General features: G+C 50.2%; 1 protein-coding gene across 4 annotated transcripts in view; it reads right to left on the bottom strand.

The window, feature by feature from the left end:
- Window positions 1-23,281, bottom strand: part of NWD1 (NACHT and WD repeat domain containing 1) — a 61,794-nt gene that overhangs the window by 21,815 nt on the left and 16,698 nt on the right. For all 4 annotated transcript variants that reach the window (XM_045989716.1, XM_045989715.1, XM_045989713.1 and 1 more), the window contains 7 exons: window positions 20,153-21,425; window positions 15,706-15,909; window positions 14,753-14,912; window positions 14,058-14,175; window positions 13,255-13,413; window positions 8,553-8,750; window positions 5,340-5,462 (listed from right to left, as the gene is read on the bottom strand). In XM_045989716.1, the coding sequence (XP_045845672.1) occupies window positions 5,340-5,462; window positions 8,553-8,750; window positions 13,255-13,413; window positions 14,058-14,175; window positions 14,753-14,912; window positions 15,706-15,909; window positions 20,153-21,425 (2,235 nt within the window). The remainder of the gene's footprint in view (window positions 1-5,339; window positions 5,463-8,552; window positions 8,751-13,254; window positions 13,414-14,057; window positions 14,176-14,752; window positions 14,913-15,705; window positions 15,910-20,152; window positions 21,426-23,281) is intronic.

The raw sequence follows: 23,281 nt of genomic DNA, 5'->3' as shown, positions 1-23,281 counted from the left end.
GTTACATAAGATGTTGCCATTCTAGGAAAGCGGATACATGGTAGGGACTTCTACCTGTAGAGAAGTATAGTGTAGAGAAGAAGGACTTCTCTGCACTATGTTAGCAACTTCTTGTGAGTCTACAATTATTTCAAAATAAAATGCTCAGAAAAAGAGGGGACAAGGAAAAATGTGCATACAATTTGACTCAGAAATTCCACTTCTAGACATGCGTCTTGCTGAAATAATGGCACAGGTGTGTAGAGATACAGGATATTGGTTCCAGGGTTGTCTTATAAAAATAAAATTGCAAACAACCTATTTATGAAAAGGGAGTTGTTAAAAAATATGGTGTAGGGGCACCTGGGTGGCTCAGTGGTTAAAGCCTCTGCCTTCAGTTCGGGTCGTGATCCCAGGGTCCTGGGATTGAGCCCCGCTTTGGGTGCTCTGCTGAGCAGGGAGCCTGCTTCCCCGTGATCTCTGCCTGTCAAATAAATAAATAAAAGCTTAAATAATATGGTGTATCCTTATAAAGAATGTTATGCAGCCATTAAAAATAATAAGATAGATCTATATATACACTTAACCATAATTAATTATTACAACAGCCAATACTTACTGGGGGGCTTTCTATGTGCTAAGTGTAGCTGTTAGTACTTTACATGTGTTAAACTCCTTTAGTCTCATAAAGATGTTATGAGGTACTATTATTATCCCATTGTATAGATATGGAAACAGAGGCACAGCAGCTGAGTACAGCAACTTACCCAGAACTACATGATTCATAAGTAGTGGAGCCAGGATTCCAGCCCAGAACCCAAGCTCACAGCTGCTACAAAGTAACATTACAATATATTGTGACAAAAGCGAGTTACAGCCCAGTGTATAAAATAGCACCATCTGCTTTTGACAAAACCTCAAAGTACATGAGCTTATACAGAGCTATGTCTGCATAAGCCTAGAAAAAAAATTGCTTATGGCATATCACAAACTGTGAGGACGGATCACTTCCATGGAGTCTGATGGATGGGGGAGACCAAAGGGAGTTTTATTTCTTTATGATTCAAATGATAGGAGGAGAGCGGGTGATTTTTATTTGTTGTGATTTGGATATTTTTTCAACCCAAAATGTGTGTAAATAGTAATGCATTACAAAATATCCCCATACAGGGATGCCTGGGTGGCTCCTTCGGTTAAGCGCCTGCCTTCGGCTCAGGTCATGATCCCAGGGTCCTGGGATCAAGTCCCACTTCTGGCTCCTTGCTCAGTGGGGAGCCTGCTTCTCCCTCTGCCAGGTCTTCCCTCTGCTTGTGCTCTCTCTCTCTCAAATAAATAAATAAAATTTTTAAAATATTCCCATACATGGAACACTATGCCATAGCTAAAATGAATTAGAGATATATACATAATATGGAAAGAGGCAAAATATGTGATGTTAACTGAAAAAAAAAAAGGTTATACTAGCAAAAGCTTACATGACTTTTTATAAAACCACATATATTTATTTGTATCCAAACACCCCCTGGGGGAAGGGACTAGAAAAACAATATGCTGGTAAACGCCTTACAACAGGCTTTCCAAGGAGGTTGAGGAAAGCCTTGATTTGTGACATTTGCCAATTTCCTTGGTGTAAATGTTCCCACCCTTTGTTGATTTCAAGCCACTAACATGACCTCATTGAATGTAGGGTTGTAAAGAGAAACCAGTAGCAAGCACCCCATTTCCACCACAAGGGTACAGTAGCCAGAGCATATGTAAGAGTGTGTGGTACAATAGTTAGAAAGTGCTGAGTTTTTGGTGCCTGGGTGGCTCAGTTGGTTAAGCGACTGTCTTTGGCTCAGATCATGATCCTGGAGTCCCAGAATCTCGTCTCGCATCGGGCTCCCTGCCTGACGGGGAGTCTGCGCTTCTCCCTCTCCCATTCCCCCATCTCATGCTCTCTCGCTGTCATTCTCTCTCAAATAAATAAAGAAAATCTTAAAAGAATAAAGTGGGTAGGCTGTAAAAGAGAAAAATCCAGGAGAGAGCAAGTTCATGGAGGAGGAGAGCCAGAGGATTTGTCTCAAAGTTATCACAGAGGGGAAGAATGTACGGACCTGGTGTTACAATGTTAACACTTTAAAAAAGAAAATAAAGAAAGAAAGTGCTGAGTTTTGAGGATTTATTACCTTGTTTTAATAGAATTGATTTAGCTGCAAGCTTCTATTATTGACTATTTTATAATGGCTGTGTTTGGGGCGCAGGGGTGTCTCGGTTCCTTGTTAAAGCCAACTCTTGATTTTGGCTCAGGTCATGTCTCAGGGTTGTGAGATCGAGCCCCGTGTTGGGCTCTGCTCTCAGCACAGAGTCGGCTTGCCCCTCTTCTCTCTCTCTCCCCCAGATAAATAAATAAAATCTTTAAAAAAAAAATTTTTTTTTAGATAATGGTTGTGTTTGACAACTGTCTCACCGCATTCCCGAAAACTTCGCCATCAACTCTCGCAAGCCAGAACGAGAGACTTCCAGGTCATTGGCATGTAATGGGAAACTTTCACTTTCCTTAGTACATATGCCTTTATGCTCTCTGTTTTGTTCATAAACTGATGACTGAGTTTTCCTAATTACAACGTTTGATGACTTTTTCAAAAATGAATCAAGGTTGGGTGCCTGGGTGGCTCAGTGGGTTAAAGCCTCTGCCTTCGGCTCAGGTCATGATCCCAGGGTCCTGGAATCGAGCCCTGCATCAGGCTCTCTGCTCAGCGGGAAGCCTGCTTTCTCCTCTCTCTCTGCCTGCCTCTCTGCCTACTTGTGATCTCTGTCAAATAAATAAATAAAATCTTAAAAAAAAAATGAATCAAGGTTCATGGGTACAGAAACGGACCCATGTCTTGAACAGATGGTTCACGCATACACAAATACAAATATTGAATAGACCTAGATGAAAATAGCCATCCCAATGATAATAAAATGAATGGAATCTTATTGGACATTCTATCAGGACCCACCTCACTCCCAGCCCTTGAAAGAAAAAAGAAAAAAAAAGAGTAAATTGAGAACATCTGATGTTGGCAGCTTTGGGATTGGGGAGGGGGGATAGTCTATTACACACTTACAGCCTGTTTGGAAAGCAGTAAGATGCCAGTTCTCAAAACCCCTAGAAATGCTCACATCCTCCAATTCAAGACTCCTACTCACTGGAAATATTCAACAGAAGGAAAAAAGTGTCGATGGGAGTAAAAAGAGATTCTCCGCAGTGTTATCCCTGACAGCAGATAACTAGAAATCGCCTAAAATAGCAAAAATTAAAAATAAATAAATGGCATAAAATAAATTACCAAAAAATCATGTAATACATTCAGGAACATGATCTGTTGAGCATGAACAATTTTTGCCGCATTTCAACATGATAAATATGCCATTTGATGGATCATAGCAGCGACTCACCCCAGCCTCAAACTGGAAACCATGTAAAGGTCCTTCAACCGATGCAATCACCTGATAAACACACTGCTGTCCCTTCCATACAACGGATGGACTCGGCAACGCAGAGGACAGACTACTGCCACAGGCAACAGTGAGAGCCAAGCCTCACACACATCAGGCGGTGGACCAAAGATCACAGAGTGTGCAATTCCATTTGCACGAACAGTCCGGAAAAGACGAATTGATAGACCCAGGACGCACATCAGCGGTTGCCACGGGGTTGGGGGTGGTGGAGATGTATTCCAGAGTGGGCAGGCGGTGCAAAGAGAACTCCTTGGGGTGGTGGAAAGTTCTACGATTATGGTGATGGTTGTACAACTTGGTAAATCTATCAAAAATGGTTGCATCCTACGCTTAAAACGGGAGGAATGGTATGTCAATTACAACTCAATAAAGTTGTTTTAAAAAGATTCAATGGAAAGAAAAGAATGTTTATGGCAAAATGTTGGGAAAAAATTATGAAAGAGTGTACATTTTTAGTTCACAAGGATGTAATGTTTTTTAACACCTTTACTGAGGGGTGCTGTGTGGCTCAGTAAGTTAAGCATCTGCCTTTGGCTCACCTCATGATCCCAGGGTCCTGGGATGGAGCCCCAGAATGGGCTCCTTGCTCAGTGGGGAGTCTGCTTCTCCCTCTGCCTCCCTGTTGTGCTCTCTCTCTTTCTCAAATAAATAAATAAAATCTTAAAAAATACTTTATTGAGATACAATGCACACAAACATAAAATTCACCCATTCCATGGACCATGGTACAATTCACTGGTCTTTGAATGGTCACACCTAGGCAGCCACTGTTCCAGTCTAAATTTAGAATATTTTCAAAACCTGGCCTTCCCTCCCCTTTCTCTCCTTATCATGTAAACCATTTGGAGGTGTGCAACTCAATAACATAATAATGCACAATGGTGTGCAACCGTCACTTCTATCTGATTCCAGAACATTTCCATCACCCTGAAAGGAAAACCCGTCCCCATGAGCAATCACTTCCCATTCCTCCCTCCCCAACTAGCAACTGCTAATCTGTTTTGTGTCTCTCTAGATCTGCCTGTTCTGGACATTTTGTATAAATGAATCATATACATGATGTGGGCTTTTGTGACTAGCTTCTTTCATTTGATACAATGTCTCAAGCTCTGGCCTCACGGTTTCCTTGTTGTTCTGGAAACATGCCAACCTCCTTCCCCCTGTCAGGGCTTTTGCATGGGCTGTTTCCCATTCCTGGGATGCTCTTCCTCTTCCTACCCCTCTGTCCTCTGCCTACCTCTTTCTTCGCACCCTTGGAATCTTGGCTGAAATGTCCCCGTTGAAGAAATGCCTTACACCTAACTGTCCTAAGTGGGTCACTGTAGTTACTGTTACTGATGACACCCTGTCGTCCTCACTACAATCTGCAACTATATTTTGCCTTCCCAAATACTTGAGTCTGACTTGGGCCAGAATTAAGGTAAGGCAAGTGAGGCACTCATCTCAAAATCTGGGTGCCAAATTTAAGGAAGTGCCAAATTCCTGAGTTTCCCTTTTGCCTCTGACTCCCATATGGCTTGGCACAGCACCATTGCTGATCTGGTCTTTAAGACAGCTTGATATTTAATCGTGGTGGATTTTTTGCATTAATTTTGATTTTTTAAAACATTGCATTGAAATATTATTTTTTTGAAAGAATATTTAATTTATTTATCTGAGAGGGAAAGAGTAGGAGTGGGTGGCGAGGGACAGAGGGAGAGTGAGAGGCAGACTTCCTGCTGAGTACAGAGCTGGAGGCGGGGCTCGATCCCAGGACCCCGAGATCACACCACGGGAGCAGAAGTGAGATGCTCAACCGACTGAGCCACCCAGGTACCCCGAAATCTTATTTATCTCAATGACCAAGTTGACAAAGCCCACTTCCCAAGCCTCACCTGTGTGTCCACTTAGAATGTGGATGACCTGCTGTTCCTCCATGTCCCACACAGCGACGATGCCATCCTGGGTGCCAACGACCAGCAGCCTCTCCTCCAGGCTCCACGCCATGGCCGTGATGCCTGCAGCCACACAGAGACAACAGTGACCACATCAGCTCCCGGGCTCGGCCACGGGGTCCTCTAATGTTGCCTCTGCTGCACAGATGGGGAAACTGAGGCACGGGTTCAGTCCCTTGTCCAGAGCTACACACCTAGAAAGTGGCAGAGCCGGGATTTTGAAGTCAGCACTGTCGGGGGCCAGATTCAGGGCTCAGTTGTAAAATTTACATTGTTCTCGGGGACCAAATCACACTGAGGTCAGAAGTGCCTCGCAAGTTCGGTGGTTCTCACGTAGGGGCGATTCTGCTCCTGGGAAATGTCTGGAGCCTGGGGTCACTGGGCAATGTCTGGAGATGTTCTTGGTTGTGACAAATGGGAACCAGGTGCTACTGCCATCCCGTGGGTGGAGGCCAAGGGTGCCGCTGACCAACTCTGCAGCGCATAGGACGCCCCCCTCCCCCCTGCAGAGGATGACCCAGTCCCAAATACCAGTAGTGCCTGGTTGAGAAACTCTGCCCTAGTTGGACAAGACTCAGAAATGGAATCATATTGGCTGAGAACGCAGACTCCTGCTTCTGACTTCTCTTTGAGGTCCACATGTGTGGAAAAATAAATAAAGGCTGCTGCTCCAAAGGGAAAAAATCTTCGCCAATAATTTGGGCAAACAACAGCCTGGGGCGCTCTGCTGGGTTCTGACTGAAACACTGCTGAGGAGAGAGAGGCGCCCATTTACACGGGAGAAAACACTGGCCCAGACCGTTGGAGACCAGACTTGCTGAGTGCCCTCAGGTAATTCCTTCCTCTGCTCTGTGCCTCAGTTTCCCCAGATGTAAAATAGTGAGGGGGAAGTGTGGAAATCAGAGCCGTCCAATTCTGAGAAGCCCAGATTTTGTTCCTGCCTTATTGGGGCAGGGAGTGAGGACATGGGATCTTCCTTTCTTTCTTTCTTTTTCTCTCTCTCTCTCTCTCCCTCCCTCCCTGCCCCTCCCTCCTACCTCCCTCTCCTCCCTCCTCCTTCCCTCCCTCCATTCCCTCCTTCCTTCCTTCCTTTTTTTTTCTGGTCACATTTACAATGTGACCTTGGAAACATGAACTCAAACTTCTCATTTACAAAAGGGCCAAACTGAAGCCCAGAGTGGGTAGAAACTTCCTCAGCTTCACCACGACTGGGGCTTGTATACGAGAGTCACAGTGGGTTCGAAACACAGAACATCTCCCCGCCCAAGGGATGGCAAAAACAAAACTTGAGCTGACTGTGACTTCCTCTGCCTACGCCGCGGCAGACACCACGAATGTCACTGCACCCTCTCAGATTTGTCCCCGGAGCCACTCTGTCATGTTTCCTTTTGAAACCAAGCCCGCAGCCCGCAGGTATTAGCAGAGTCCACACTCCCTGGGACCCCGTAATTCCCAGCCTCCCTTGCAGCCAGAGAAGGCCAAGTTCTTGCCAATGAGACACTCACCCCAGCGGTGATAAATTCTGCTTCTAGACCGTGCCCTCAAAGGGGAGGGATCTGCCAGCCACCACCCCTTCCCACTGTCCCCTGGCTGGAACGCCGTGGTGTGGGTCAGAGCGGGAACAGCCATTCTGAACCATCAAATGGAAGTTTCACATTGAACATGGCAGCAAACAAGATTGGAAGAGTCTGGGTCCCTGACACATCGGAGACTAGAGTTTCAGCTCTCCTTATTCCGGGACTGTTACATGAGGGGAAATGAACGGCTGTTTTATTTACATCATGGTTGTCCTGTCCTTTGTTATGGCATTTGAACCTGTAACCCAATAAATACACAGTCTTACCCATTAAACTAGATTCGGTCCCAGAACCCTTCTGAATACAGCATTCAAGCAGCTGTCACTAAGTCAATTCCTCCACGCCTCGTACTCAGTCTCTTAGAACTTCTATTTTGGAAGCACTATGCCTTGGGAATGTAGCTGTCTCTACAAGGCTGTGTGTGGCACAGAAATGGTCTGAGTTGCAATGACTGACATTTGAACCAGAAGTTAATTGTATATTTGGTGGCCTTAGAGTTGATGCAAGAGATTATGGGTGGGCGGATGAAGAGCTGGATGAGAGGAGGTGGACGGGTGCATGAATGGATAGCTAGATGGCTGGCTGGATAGTTGGGTGAGTGGACGGATGGGTGTGCGATGAGTAAGATGGATGAATCAATGGACAGATGGGTGGGCGAGTTGATGAATGGCTGGGTGGATAGATGGGTGGAGGGGTGAGTGCTTGGAAGATGTCTAGAAGAGGGAAAGGGAAAGATAAGTGGTGTGGCAAGAGGGATGGGAAGAAGATGACGAATGAAAATATGGAAGACGGATGGGTGGATGGAAGGAAGGAAGGGTGGATGGATGATGGATAGACAGAAGGACAGGCAGGAGAAGGAAGGAGGGAAGATAGGAAGGGAGGATGAGTGAATGGATGATGGATGGATGGATAGAAGGACAGACAGGAGAAGGAAGGAAGTAAGGAAGGAAGTAAGGAAGGAAAGAAGGAAGGATGATGGTTGGTTGGATGGATGATGTGTGGATGCATAGAAGAAGGACAGACAGGAGAAGGAAGGAAGGAAAGAAGGAAGGATGATGGATGGATGGATGGTTGGATGGATGGATGGATGGATGATGTGTGGATGGATAGAAGGACAGACAGGAGAAGGAAGGAAGGAAAGAAAGGTGAAGGAAGCAAAACAGGCAAATGGAGAGAACAAGTCCTATTGTCTCTGACGTTCTGGTGTCCTGGGGGCGGGATCTACTAGTTCCACCAGCCTCTCAGGGGCCAGTCAGGCACCAGTCCCTACCTTTTGGACTTACTAGCCTGAGCCAGTAAACCACAGAACCTGTAAGATGGACACTCTATTCCTAGAGGCAGTCAGCACCCCCCTTGCTCTGGGCTCATTTGCAGTATTTACAATACTAATCTACAGTCCCTAGGGGGCAGAGACAGTCGAGTCAGCATGAGACAGCAAGGGCACGCCCTGATGGGACCCTGGGGGCCTCCCTACTGACAGAGGGGAGCCCCAGAGAGCAGCCAGAAACACCTGCCCTCTGCTGCCCTCAGGCACGGGCGGGCCGGGAAGGATTTTTGCTGTGCTGGGGAGACTCACCCTTGTGGCAGCCTGTGAGGGTTGCCCGGAGGGGTCCTCCCGGGGGCTGGAAGAATCCCCCAAGGGGTATGAGCACAGGGTGTGGGCACACCCGGAACCAGCTCTGGGCCTGTTGGCACAGCTGTCCCACCAGTGCTGGATGTGAGGCGGCGAAGAAATGGAGTCTGGCCAGGAGTTCTGTATACAGGACGCTCCTCTCTGCAACAAAGGGGACTCATGTTAAGGGGAAGGGCGCTGCTGACTGGTCAAGGTCAAGTCCCCCCCCCCCCCCCCCCCCCCCCCCCCCCCCCCCGCCGTCTTCTCCCGCCTCCTTCTCTCCTTTCCAAAAACTCTCATCTCTACTTCAAAAGCACCAGGTGGTTCCTAGCCTCTGGGCCTTGGGCCAGGCAGTTCTCTCTGCCTGGAAACTTCCTCCTCCTCTCCTTCCCCTTTCTCAAGCTAAATATCTCATTTTAGCTCAAGGGTTACTTCTTTAAAGAGCATTTTTCATCCCAGCGCTCTAATCCACCCGCCCCACTCCCCCGAGCTCATCAGAGCTACAACTGACATTTCTTTGTTTATTCCCTCCCTATCCTAGATCTTGAGTTTCCCCGGAGAACAGGGATGATGTCTGTCTTGTTCATTGTGTTCTTAGTGCCTAGAACAACACAGACACCCAGTAAATTGTAGAGGCCACTTTTCAGCCATGGGCTTAAACAATGGAATGCAGAGCAAGGCAAAAGGGCCCACAGCAACCATGGAGCTGAAGACAGGCGCATCAGGCGAGCCTCCTCAAAATATCCAGAAGCCCTAGCTGACGGGCCAGCTACTGACAAGGAGGCAGAGGTACAAAAAAAGGAAAATCTCCATACGTTCCCCATACCTCCTGATCTTCCCCCTGTAAATCAGCCTCCCCCACTGCCTTGGGGCAAACAGCCTCCCCTGTGGGGTGCTGCCCACAGCTCCCTTGGGGTATATTCAATAAACATCCATCTCCTTTGTTCTGGAAACTTCTATCTCCTTTGTCGTGCCTTTTCTGAATTATTTCACTGCGGGACCCTGAGCCGCCAGCTTCCATGGGATCATCATCGCCCCACTCAAGTTCCTCTACTTAATCCCATCATTTGCAGTGTAAGACGAGAGTCACAGGTTCCGGGGATTAGGAAGTGAATATATCTTTGGAGGGAGGCAGTGTTTTCTGCCTCCCACAACAGGGGTATCATCATTATTATGCCAAGTTCATAAAGGGGGAAATTGAGGCTCAGAGAGGTTAAGCAACTTGTACAAGGTCACACAGCCAGTAAGAAGCAGGAACCTAACCAATAAAGCTTTATTCCAACCTCAAATGGACCAGAGACGTGGAAGGCAGGCAGTTCATTTTCCCTCATCCTAACTGTGGGGTTTGGGGCAATGGTGACGATGCCCTGTGCCTCGGTTTGCTGGTGGATGACGTGAGGCAAGGTCAGGACCAGGGATGAGTGCCCCAATCACCAGAGCTGCAAAATTTAAGGTGGCACCACCAAACTCAACCATCCATCCAGATAAATACTATTTTTTTTTAAGATTTTATTTACTTATTTGACAGACAGAGACCACAAGCAGGCAGAGAGGCAGACAGAGAGAGGAGGAAGCAGGCTCCCTGCTGAGCAGAGAGCCCGATGTGGGGCTTGATCCCAGGACCCTGGGATCATGACCTGAGCCGGAGGCAGAGGCTTTAACCCACAGAGCCACCCAGGCACACCCAGATAAATATTATTTTAATGGCAATATTTTAACAAATCAAAATTAATACTCCCCAAACCCATGATGAACAAAAATACCAGCCTTTAAAACAAAAATAGGGTCAAAAAACAGCACCACACTGAATCATCCTGGAGCCTGGGGCACTAGGAGAAATCAGGTGGGCTTTGAGGAGCAGGCTCAAGGTCCTTGAATGTAATAGAACTCAAGGTTGGTCAACTGCGCCCTCTGGTGGTGACATTCATTCCTACACCTCATTATGGGCAAGCCACAGGTTGTCAATCAAGGATCGTTGAGAAGAACATGCTGTGCTGTGGGCTTTTAAATCTTCCCTCAAACTGGGCAGTTGTTCCCAAGGCTATTTTCCTGGTAGATCACTCCTTGTGAGGTTTACAACCAGTGATCATGAATGCACAAGAAAGGCCACATTGACCGGCACCAGCATCTTCCCTGGGATGTACTTTAGTTCAATCCCATATTTCGCAGATGATGGAAGCTGAGACTCTATGCGGAAGTGGCTCGTCCAACAACAACAAAAAACCCAAAGAAACAAACAACAACAATAAAAGAAATGGCTCGTCCAAGGCTGTTCAGATCAATGATAGTGAAGCTATCATGTGACAGACAATAATAGGAGGCTTAGATGGCAGCGTGGGGACAGGCTCTGACTTGCATATCTTTCCTTGTAGCTCTAGGTAGGAAGGTTGACCAGCATCCCCATTTTGCAGATGGAAAGACTGAGGGCAGTGAGGTCGGGAATGGGGTCGGAGAGCAAGGGACTTGCAAGGTGACACCACCAGTAAGTAGCAAAGCCCAGGTTTGAATCAACCCAGTGGGGCTCAAATCTGAGTTCTTGGCCAGGACCGGTCTGTGTGGTAGGGCTGGCAATTTGGCAGGGAGAAAGTGGATGATAATGTCCCCATCCTCACAGAGCTCAGAGTCCGGTGGGGCCCTCAGGTGATACAAAAGACAAAGGGCAGAAGTAACAATTGAGAGCTAAGACAGACGGGAAAAGGGTGTGTTGCTGGAGAACACAGGGACTGGGGAACCAGAGGGGTTCCTGGTTCAGTGGTGGCTAGACAGGCTTCTCCTAGGAGGAGCATTTTGTTAAGCTTCAAGGAAGCCCCAGAAGGGATATAGGGATTTAAACACCTTCATAAAACTCCTTATAAAACCCTCAAATGAAAACCATGTGGGAATTGTACAATAAAAAACACTTGGGGGGGGGCTGGGTGGCTCAGTCGATTACGTGGCTACCTTTGCTCAGGTCCTGGGATAGATCTCTGGGTCCTGAGATAGAGCCCTCTGCATTGGCCTCCCTGCTCAGTGGGAAGTCTGCTTCTCCCTCTCCCTGTACCCTCCCACCCCCCGCTTGTGCTCTCTCCCCATCTCACTCTCAAATAAATAAAATATTAAAAAAATAAAAGGTATCCTGGCCACCTCATACTCATTAGGATGACTATTATTTTTTTTTAATTAGAAAATTGGGACACCTGGATGGCTCAGCCTCTGACTCTTGGTTTCAACTCAGGTTGTGATCATGAGACCAAGCTCTGCAAAAGTCAGCGTGGAGTCTGTGAGATTCTTTATCCCCTCTGCTTCTCCTCCTGCTCTCTCTCTCCTTCTTTCTCTCTTTCTCTTAGATTTTTAAAAATCTAAGAAAAAAATCAGAAAATTAAAAGTATTGGTGAGGATGTAGAGAAATTGGAACACTTGGGCTCTGCTGGTGGAAATATGAAATGGGGTAGCCACCGTAGAAAATGGTAGGGTGATTCCTCGGAAAAAAAGAATAAATAAATAAACATAGAATTAGCATTTGATCCAGGAATTGCATTTCTGGGTATATATGCCAAAGAATTGAAAGCAAGATCTTGAAAAGATATTTGTATACCCATGTTCACAGCGGCAATATTCCCAATGGGCAGAAGGTAGAAACAGCCCAAGTGTCCATCAAGGGATGAATGGATACACAAAAAAATGTGGTCCATCCATATAATGCAATGCTATTCAGCTCCACAAATAAAGGAAATACAACAAGGATGTACCTTGAGGACATGACGGTGAGTGAAAGAAGCCTGTCCCAGAAGGGCAGACATTGTGGGTCCCCTGATACGAGGTCCCTATGGTGGTCGGATTCATAGAGACAGAAAATTGGAATGGCGGGCGCCAGGGACTGGGGGTGCGGGTGAGGAGTTGGTGTTTCATGGGGACAGAGTCTCCACGGTTTGGGAAGATGGAAGAGCTCGGGGGGCGGGGGGATGATGGTGATGTTTGCACAACATGGGGCGTGTGCTTAATACCACTGAGCTCTACACTTAAAAATGGTTACGTTGCTAAATGTGACGTTCTGTGTATTTTATGACAATTAAAAGATGAAGATAAAGACAGACCAACAAAACACGGTCCTAGGCAAAGCATCAGAGATTCTTCAAGTTCTAGGGCAGAAGGTGGGCCAAGCCCAGCCCGATGGCTGGCCTCTGGAGCTAGGATGGTTTTTACAGATCAATATTTGCAATGGACAGAATGGCGGGAAACACCGACTTTGAACCCCAGTGAAGCAAAATGTTTTCTCCCGGAGCAAAAACTGCCCCCTTCTTTCTCTTGAGTAGACTCGTGTTACAAAAAATCATGTTCAATTATTATGATTGCATTTTGAATATTATCAATTTTAAAAAGTTATGGGATCGTGTTTTCTCTCTTGTTCTATTAAGTACTGATATAATTTCCTTGATTTTTGCCTGAGATTTTTCCTATCTGGCCCTTTCTAGAAAAAGGTGCCAGGCCGGGGAAGGGGATGGACACACTTTGGTAGTGCTGCTTCCAAAGCTCTCCCAGGTTCATTTCAAAATTCTAGAAACCTCACAGGTGTAGAGATGAAAGATGTGCAGGTTAATGAAAATCCAGCCGGGGGCTCAGTGCGAAGAATGGACTTGGAGAAGTTAGTGCAGAGTGAAGTCCACCCCCTCCGGCCAAGCCAACTCACCCATGCCTCGGAGCTCCACAGCCGGGCGGCACAGCTGGAAAGCGTCCCGGACCAGGCTGACCTCGGGACAGTCCAGGTGAGGGCCATACAGGTCAAAGTCCTCCAACAGGCCCTCAATGCCTCCAGAGATGCCCCGGCAGGAAATCCAGTTCATGTTGCCTGTTTCGGGGAAAGGGGGCATTATGGGGACACATGCCTCCCTCTGGTTCACACTGGGAGGCGGGTTCTCACCTGTCCATTTCTCTGGGGGTTCTCAGGTTATCAGCACCCCTGCCCTCCACCCACCGGATGCCTATAGCCCCTCCTCAGGCATGATAAGCAACAACAGGAGCATTGCCAAGAGTCCCCAGGGTGCAGAATCACCCTGAGTTGAGAATCTCAGGGAGAGGCAGATGGATAGCTAGACAGAGAAATGGAAAGACGGAGGGACAGATGGATGGGTACATAGGTAATGATAGATGGATAGATACAAATATAGATATGATATGATGATAGATATGATAGACAGACAGACAGGGTCTCATTCTAAGGCCACATTTCTCACCTCTGTACTATCAACTAGCACTAGATGCCAAAAAGCGCCCCCGCTCCCCCAGCTGTGACAATCAAAATGTCCCCAGACATGGCCAAGTGTCCCCTGCTGTTGGGAGTGGGGCACAGAATGACCCAAGAGGGAACCACTATCTTAGGAGGAGCCAAGGATTCTGACTTTTGCCCTTTACCCTTTCCCAGGCTCCTGGAGGGAGAGCACAGCGGAGGGCTGGGACCCACTCGCTGTTGTCCGCAATGGGTAGAAGCCTTACCCAGAACCTCCCGTTTCAGCTCTTCGATGCGGCCTGAGTGGACCAGGTGATGGGGCAACTCCTTCAGCGTCCGCAGATTTGCCACCGTGTCTGAGAACCACAGGGGCTGAGGGGCTACCTGCAGGGGAGGAGGGAGCTGGCAGCCAGGCCACGGTGATGCAAGCTCACTCCTGCACTCCTGAGACACAGGCCAAGCTGGCACACGCAGGGGACACTGGAGGGGAAGGGGACCCAATTCCAGACAGAAATGACTCACGCCCACCTCTGGCAGGGCCAGGGATGAAGGAAGAACTTGGGAGCTGGGTCTCAGAGTTTAAATGGGAGTCTGTCTGGGGAACCAAGTTAGAAAACAATGGTATTCCTAGGCAAGGGAATGGCATGTGCAAAGGTCCAGGGGCAGGAGATGTCAGGAGTTCAGGGCAGTTCTGTACACTCCTGAATGTTGGGATTCTTCCCTACTCTGGAATATTGGGGGTGGGAGGCACAGTCCTCATCAGCTGCTCCCCATCCACCCCCATTATGCTCAGAGGCTGAGGGGACATTCTGCTTTCTGGGGGAAGGAAAGGGAAGAAGGTCAGGAGCATTCTGGGTGGAAAAGAAGGAAAGAGCGAGGAGGTCCTTGCCAGGCAGCCTTGGTCTTGCACAGCAAGGTGGGCCTGCAGGTAGAGAGCAGAGGTCCCAGACAGACACCTCACCTTACGGTCCAGGTTCAAGGGCTTCCCCACCAGCGGCAGAGTGATGAGTTTCTTGGTGCCCAGGCTCCAGGCTCCTGAGAAGAAGTCAGCCAAGACTCCGTGCCTCTTGGCCCTCTCTGGCCCAGACAGGTAGCGCTCTTGGACCACCTCGGCCAGCTGCCTGCAGAGAGGGGACATGGGCTCATTGGCCTGGGGGAGGGGGTGAGCTCAGAGGGGGAACCAGCCTTCCAGGAAGCTGTTCCCAAATGCAGGTGCCTCCTAAGCCACCTGACGGGTGTTCTCTGGTGCTGGCAACCACCTGTCCTACTTGTTACCTAATATTCATTTATAAATTGGCCCATCTTTCTTTCTTCCCCTTAAATATATTTAGTTTAAAAAGGAACATCTGGGTTCCTCAATAAGTTAAACTTAAAATAGGATACTATAAGACTCAACGGCTTTACTCCTGAGTGTAGACCCAACAGAATTAAAAAAAAAAAAAAAAACAAAAAAAAAACAGGTGTTCAAATGAAAATTTGTGCTCACGTGTTCGTGCAGCGCTGATCACAAGCCCAAGGAAGGACCCAAGTGTCCGTCAATGGATAAACAAACATAATGAAGCCCATCTGTGCACTGGGATATTACTCAGCCATGGAAAGGAACGAAGCCCTGATTGACGCTAGAACAGGGATGAACCCTGGAAGCTTTATGCTGAGGAAAGCAGCCGGACACTAACGGCCACATGCTGTGTGGTTCCATCTATATGAAACGTCTAGAACAAGCCAATGCACGAATCCGCTCTCTAGCGGATTCATGGGTGCCAGACAGGGGCTGTGGGCAGAGAGGTAGGGAGATGGGGAGTGACTACTGATGATGAAGAGGGATAAAAGAAGGATCTGGAAAAAGGAGGAGCCTCGAGGAGTGAGCCCTCACTCCCAGAAGCCCAGAGGGCCCTTCCACCATGTCGGACCCACCTGTGGGCGATGGCCAGGAGCGTGAAGCCGTCCACGGGCCGTCGGGCCAAGCAGTGACCCAAGTCCCGGCGGAGCCTCACCCACATCAAGGGTGGGAAACGCAACAGCTCCTTGCTGGGCGGGGTCCAGTCCTGGTACACCGCCTGCAGGACCTTGTCGTCCAGGGACAGGACGTCCTTCAGCTCTGCCTCTGACAGCCCATGCCTGCGGGGAGGAGGGATCGGCACTGGGACACACCGCGTCTCCTGAGGTCGGAGGGCGCAGACACCCAGGGACGGGGAGACGTGGCCAGCCGCACAGCATCCTGCCCGTCACCAAAGGGTCCGCCCTCAGGGTTGGCATTCAGACCCAGTTACAGCCATGCCCATCGAGTACGCCCTTCCTGCTCTTTTCTTCCACGCACACACCTGCAGAGCCGTGAATCAGCCTCTCCCCAGCCTCACCTGAGTCAGGCAGCTCAGGGAGGGGGACAGGAAGTAACTTAGAAAAATAATGCAGAAAAAAAATGTGCCCACCCCAGCCTCGCCGTGTTTCCAGGCCCCAGAAAGGACAGAGCGAGAGAAGGGAAGCAGCCCTAAAGGGGAGGGGTGATGATGTTTCGGTGCTGGATCACAAGGGACTTCCTAAAACCTAAGAGCATCGGACTGGAAACTCTGGATTTGCCTGCACCTTTCATCCAGATGGACGGCAAGCAGAGCGCCCTTCGGAGCAGGGGAGGGAGGGAGGCTGGCTTCTGTGGGCAACCTGCGTATGGTGTTCAACTCTGACGTGGACGGGAATCTTCATTTTGATCGGAAGACCCGCCATCTACATGTAGAACATCTGCTCTCACAGCTTTCTAGTGTAGAACGTGGTGGGTGCCCCCCGGGGGCTCTTCTGTGACATCAGTCATCTTGGACGATCCCAGCTGTAATATCACGGTTTTCTCCAAACCGGAATTCCTGGGAGCCACCTGCCAGCACCCCTGTGTGGTCCTGTGCCTCCTCAGAAACCCCCTCCTTCAGGATCCTGCTCTTTGACACACCTTCAGCACAAATCAAGCTTGGGTCCCCTCCTTTCCCGCTCAGGTTCAGTGACTCGTCCCACCGGCTACGGATGGAACAATCCGGCAGGCTTGCGGGAGGAAGCCCAGGAAGCTGAAGTCCCATAATTCCCCGGCATCGGGGCTCTGTACAGGGCCCTCTGGGGAGGAACCAGGCCAGTCCATTCATTCCCAGAGAAGCAGATGCCGGGTCTCGGGAGGTCAGTGGCTCATCAGACCTTCGGCAGGTTTGTTTAGACATTATTCATGGAGTGCCGTCTCTGTGCAAGCCACCGTGCTGACTCCCGAGGGACAGAGAGCTAGACCCCCGTGAAGCTTATCTTGTCATCCACAGAGCCAGGTAGGAAATAACAGAAGAAGAGCACAAAGAAGCGGTGACACCAGTGACGAGGAAGAAGATAAACCATGACCCACGGAAAAGGGCTACAAGGTCGGGGGAGGGAGCTGGAGAGAGGACGGTTCTTGGAAGATGTGAGTCCCTCCGCAGCCGGGACTGGGTGGGAGGAAAGGGATCAGCATGAGATCTGGGGCCTGGGAGCTCCAAGCACGGGGCAGAAGGCAGCCAGGTCCAGTCGGGCTTGGTAAGGAGGCTGGATACTTTTCTCAGAGCGATGGAAGTCACTGGAAGGCGTAATCAGGTCAGGAACCGAGTCAGATTTATGATTTTAAAATCTCACTCCAGACAGGGGTTCAAACCACAGCTCGTACACACATGTTCAGAGCAACATAATTCACAATAGCCAAAAGATGGCAACAGTCCAAACGTCCGGGAACGGATGCGCGGATCAACCAAACGCTCTGCTATGGACTGAGAATGTGTCTCCCCCAAATCCACAGGCTGAAGTCCTGATCCCCAAGGTGATGGTGTCAGGAGGTGGGGCCTCTGGGAGGTGGTTAGGTCATCAAAGTGGAACTTCATGGGTGGGCTTAGAACCCCAAGGAGCTTCCTGATCCCTTCTGTCATGTGAGGACACAGCAAAAAGATGCCCATTTGTGAACAAAGGAGCGAGCTCTCACCAGACACTGTATTTGCCAGGCACCTTGACCTTGGACTCCCCAGCCTTCCAGAGAGATAAATTGTGTAGAAGCCCCCGCTCCCGCCATGGTGTTTTTGTTACAGCAGCTCAAATGGACGAAGGCAGGGGTGTATCCATACAATGGAATGTTCTTTGGCCGCAGAAAGAAACAAAGTCGGGACACACAGTGCAACACAGATCAGCCTGGGAAACAGTAGCTAAGTGAAAGAGATCCCGCACAGTGTATGATAAACTTGAAACGTTTAGAGCAGGATCCAAAAAGTCACAAGGTAGGTTAATGGTTGCCAGGCGCCGGATAGAGAAGCGGGGGAGAGTGCAAGGCTCCTCCCTCAGCCTCCTGCACCGCTGGCATTTGGGGTCGGATCACCCTTTGCAGTGGGGACTGTTCTGTGCATTGTAAGGCTTTTAGCCGCATCCCTGGTCTCCGCTCACTAGATGCCAGCAGCATCACCCCCAAGCTGCGACAACTGAAAATGTCCCCGGATCTGGCCAAGGGAACCCTGGGCGCAGACCCTCCCCAGGCAAGAACCATTGGCCTAGAAGGACTCAGACCTGCCCCGAGAGCTAGGGCACCATCCCAGCACACAGACTGCGTGGGGAAGCACGATGTCTTTCCTGGAACCTGAGGTAACTCACCACCCCTGCATGGTCCCTCCCTAAACCACCTGCCACATCAGTCCCCGGGATGGCTGGTCTGACACCCCGCGAGGCCCTTGGCTTTACTCATCAAACCAGACGTGGGACCGAGGAGGTTGATTACTTGTGTCTTCCCAGATTTTGGAATCAGGACTCAAGAAGGAGCCAGTAGGAGGTTGCCAGGTCTCTGAAATGGGAGCTAATGATGCCAGTAGAAGCTCGAGGCAAGTAGAACAAAGGAAGAGTCCAGAACCGAAGCCAAGGGGCAGAGAGGACCCAGAGGGCCAGAGGATGTCTGGGACATCCATCCAGAGGACAGAGAAACTGTCCTGATTCTCATGGCTTTCTGGTTCCCATGACAACCTGCCTCCACCCTGTGGATTGCAGCAGGGTTGGCCTGAAAGTCCACCCCTTCCCCCTGGAACATTCCCCAGTCCGTCTTTGTAGTCCTACAGAACTCAGGCCCAGCCTCCACTCTGAGGGCACCGGTCACAAAATCTGGAGTATGGCGTGAGATCTGGGGTATGCCCCCCCTTGGAGTCAGCAGTTGGGTGGGTGGTCCTGGATCCCCTGAGCTCTTCCCATGGCCTTGACACAAAGCCCTTACTTCTTACGCACTAGCATGTCTGTGCCTGACAAACAAAAACAAACAAAAAGCCACTCTCCCTGGTCTGATCACCACCATCTTGACTGATACAGGGCAAAGGACAAAGGTCTGGAAGAAAAACCTGCCCATGAAACCAGAACGAGGCAAAACCAGCTAGCCCGGCATTTCTGATGATGGGCTTCAGTGGTGGTTCTGGGGCGGTATGTCTGCTAATTGGCCTCCATCCCACCCTCCTGAGGGTCCAGAGTCTGGCTATTGGGTGTGTGATGGACACACTCCTCTCTCCTGCTCCTTATTTCTCACTCATCTCCCGGACATCTCTGAGCAGCAGTTCCTGACCATCATGACGTCACAGTGTGCCACCCTGAGACTTTCTCTGGGCTGAGCAGCAGGTGTAAGCATTCAGTCCTTCAAGCTCTAGGAACACACTAAAGTTGGATTTTCCTATTTGCTTTTTTGCTGATTCCCACGCGACAAGATTGGGATGAAGTGTAGATGTGTGCTGGTGGGCAATCCTTCAGAGGATTTGGCTTTAAAAGGTTTTTTCTGAGCTCTCCCCATAGTATGGCGTATTAAATACAGAGGGGAGCTTGCAGATTTATGACAGGAGGGGAAAATCCGTGCCCAAGAAGGGCTGAGCGTTACTCAGGTTCAACCCAAATGCGATCACGAGGAAACATCAGAACAACCCCGACGGAGGGACACTCTACAAACTGCCCCCAGCCCGGGTGAAGGTGACGTTATCTGAGAACCTTCTTGAGAGGGGCAGTCAGCGCATGTGGGGCTCCTCCTGGAGCACCATGGGCCCTGAGCCGGGGAGTGTTGTCCTTACAAGAGGAAAATGGGACAGGAAGGTCCACAGGGAGGATGCCACAAGACGGGCAGAGGCAGCGGCAGGAGGGGTGTGTCCCCTGGCCAAGGGTTGCTGGTGATGCCAGAAACAAAGAGAAAAGCCTAGACCAGCGTCCCCTGTGGTGCCTTCAGAGGGAGCGTGGCCACGCCCATGCCTTGACTTCAGACTCTGGCCTCCAGGACTATGAGAGAGGACGTTTCTGTTCGGGGCCCTGAGGGGCAAATGCACACATTCTGTCCTAGTTATAAAGGGTGTAGACAATAGAGACTTACCGGGAAGAAGCGAGGTAGCCCAGCACGTGGGCCACCAGGAGCTGCCCGTGCGTCTGCTCCAGGCGGGCACACAGCTGGTGCATAGCTTCCTTCGCCGTGGAGCCCAGAGGGGCAGGGATGGTGAAGGAGGCCCATTTCCGGGCCTCCTCGAAGGCCAGCCTCAGCCGCCCTGGGTGGCCACACTCTGGGAGGCTGGCCCAGAGCAGCTCCCTCTGCTCCGGGCTCAGCGTCCTCCTCGCAGCTGCCAGCAGGGTCTGGATCATCTCTTGCCCTTGGTTTCCAGAGAGGGGTTTCACCTCCCAGAAGGCCTCTGGGTCTGGCAGTGTCCGTCGCAGGGTGTCTAGAACCCCCTGCTGCCCCGAGCAGGCTGAGAGGATGAGGTGGACCCTCGGCGGGCATGTGGGGGGCAGCCAGGGAACCCTCCGGGCCCGGCAGATGGAATCCACATCATCCACGGAGTCCAGCAGGATCACCAGGGACTCAAAGTTTCGGCAGGAGACAGTGCGGAGGAGGGTGTGGAAAAGCTGGACCACCCTGGCATGGGCCTCCAGGACCTGGGCCGGGGGCAGGGGCAGCCCGTAGGCCAGGCAGAGCTGGAAACAGAGGCTTGGGAGCAGGCCCCGGGCATCGGAGCTCATCTGTGACGTCCCCAGAAGCCGCAGGACGGTTACCGTCTTGCGGTCAAGCAGTCCTGAAGTTTGCTCTGCTAGTTTGCACATCAGAGCTGTCTTTCCGATGCCTGGGGGTCCAAAAAGCACCAGGGGTGAGTGGGGATGGCTGTCGCTCTGCCGGAGCCGCTGCCCTAGCTGGGCCAGGAGCTCCCGGCGCCCGCAAAAGGTCCGGGTGGCCTCGGCGCTCAGCGCCATGTGGTGGCGGATCTCCTGGTAGAGCCACGCCAGCTCCTGCCGGCCCGTCTCCAGCTCCCGGAGGTGCTCAAGGACCTGGTGGTTAGCCCTGGCCACAAACTGCTCCCCCAGCTCCTTCAGGTACCGAGCATGCACCTTGTTTTTGGGGTTCACCAGGTCTCGGCTCCATGGCAGGTGGTGGGTCTTAATGACTCCGGGTTGGGTGTCGGCAATGCGTCCCTTGAGGCCACCGAGAAGGTTCTGGGCATCCGTGTCCAGGCAGCCGTCTGCGAGCCGGTCCACCATCTTGAGGGCGCAGTCATCCAGGATGTGCTTGTTGAGGTCTTGGATCTCTCTCAGGAAGACAGTCGCCCCCTGGTCTCCATCTGTCAAGCTCAGCAGGCCCCGGTCTATCTCCCATTCGATGACTGAAAAAGTGGGGGGGGGGGGGGATGGGAAGAGAGTGTTGTCATCACTGTGTACTCAGCGGCCGGAATGGAGACACTTGAGAGACATAATTGGGAGGTAGGGACATTGGTTCTCCCACTTAATGTGTTCTGGAGTCACTCGGCATAACCACAGATGATATGCAAACGAATGCACTCAAGTGTGTTCCAATAAAACTTTATTAACAAAAATATGCAGCGGGCCGGATTTGACCAGAGGACTATAGTTTGCCAGAGTCTCCTGGGGGCAGGGGGTGCTCAAAAAACCCATACGGCTGGGCTCTGCCTCCAGGAGTTCTGATTCAGCAGGTGTGGGTGGGTCCCATGAGTTTGCGTTTCCAAAAAGCTCCCAGGTGTTGCTGAGGCTTCCGGTCCAGGGGCTGGGCCCAGAATAGCCCTGATTTAGCTATTATTAATCAAAGAAACCTTGGTATAGGCAGCACAGAGGTTGTATGTGAGAAGAAGCCCCATCATAAACGTCAAATTCAAAAAGTTAAATACGGAGTTTCCATATAGCCACTTCTGGGTACGGACCCCAAAGAGCTGAAGACATAGGCAAACAGTTGTATGTGGACCCATATTCACAGCAGTACCATCCATGGTAGCCCAGAGGTGGAAACAACCCAACGGGCCCTCAAATGATGAGTGGATAAACACAGTGTGATCTATCCCTACGAGTGACTAGTACTCAGCCATGAAAAAGAAAGTAGCCTCAATTCATGCTACAGCGCACATGAACCTTGGAAACATCGCGCTGAATGAGAGAGGCCAGACATAGGAGGCCCCACACTGTCTGGTTCCATGTACACGAAACATTCAGAACGGGCAAAGCCGTAGAGGCAGAATGTCGTTGCCGGGGGCTGGGGGAAAAGGAAGGAGAGTGGCCGTTAATGAATACAGAAATTCTCTGGGGTTGATGGAAACGCTCTGGAACTAGATAGAGGTGGTGATTGCACAACATCGTGAATGCATTAAATGCCACCGAAGCATTTATTTTAAAACGGTTAATTTCATGTCATGTGAATTTCACTTCAATTAGAAAAAAAATCCAGTGTTGTCAGTTTTGGGTGCCTCCGTCATCACACATTCATTCAACAAACATTTACTGAGCTCCCACTTGTGCCAGTCTCTGCTCTCCATACTGGGGCATCGAGCAGTGAGAAAAATGCCCAAAGGTCCCTGTTGCCTTTGTGGAGTGGTTGTTCTCGTCTTAGTGAATAAATGGACAGACAGCAGAAGAGAATATCTGCCTGTCCTGGGCAGACTAGGGCAAGCAGGGCATTTGAGGCCACAGAAAGTTGCTTCGAAGGCATGCGGGCCAGGGAGAAAGTTTTTGTTTTTTTAAGATTTTATTTATTTATTTGACAGAGATCACAAGTGGGCAGAGAGGCAGGCAGAGGGCAGGGGAGGGGAGGAAGCAGGCTCCCCGCTGAGCAGAGAGCCCAACACGGGGCTCTGTCCCAGGACTCTGAGATCATGACCTGAGGTGAAGGCAGAGGCTTTAACCCACTGAGCCACCCAGGCGCTCCCAGGGAGAAAGTTTTTAATGAGCCTAGAGGCTGAGAGCAAAGATCGGCACACTTTTCCGCAAAAGGTCAGATAGTGAATATTTTAGGTGTCCCAGGTCGAATGGTCTCCATTACAGCTATTCAACTCTGCTGCTGTAGCGTGGAAACAGCCATAGACAACATGCAAACTAATATGTGGAATGTGTTCCAATAAAACCTTATTTATGAAAACAAGCAGTGGGCCGAGTTTTGCCGTTGGGCCCTGGTGGGCTGACCCCTGTCCCAGAGCATGAAGCGGCTGCTCTGAGGACCCGTATTTTCCAGAGCCAA

The sequence above is a fragment of the Meles meles genome, chromosome 20 (genome assembly GCF_922984935.1).
Source record: "Meles meles chromosome 20, mMelMel3.1 paternal haplotype, whole genome shotgun sequence".
In the NCBI taxonomy this organism is placed as follows: domain Eukaryota; kingdom Metazoa; phylum Chordata; class Mammalia; order Carnivora; family Mustelidae; genus Meles; species Meles meles.
This window is presented reverse-complemented; position numbering and strand designations above follow the sequence as displayed.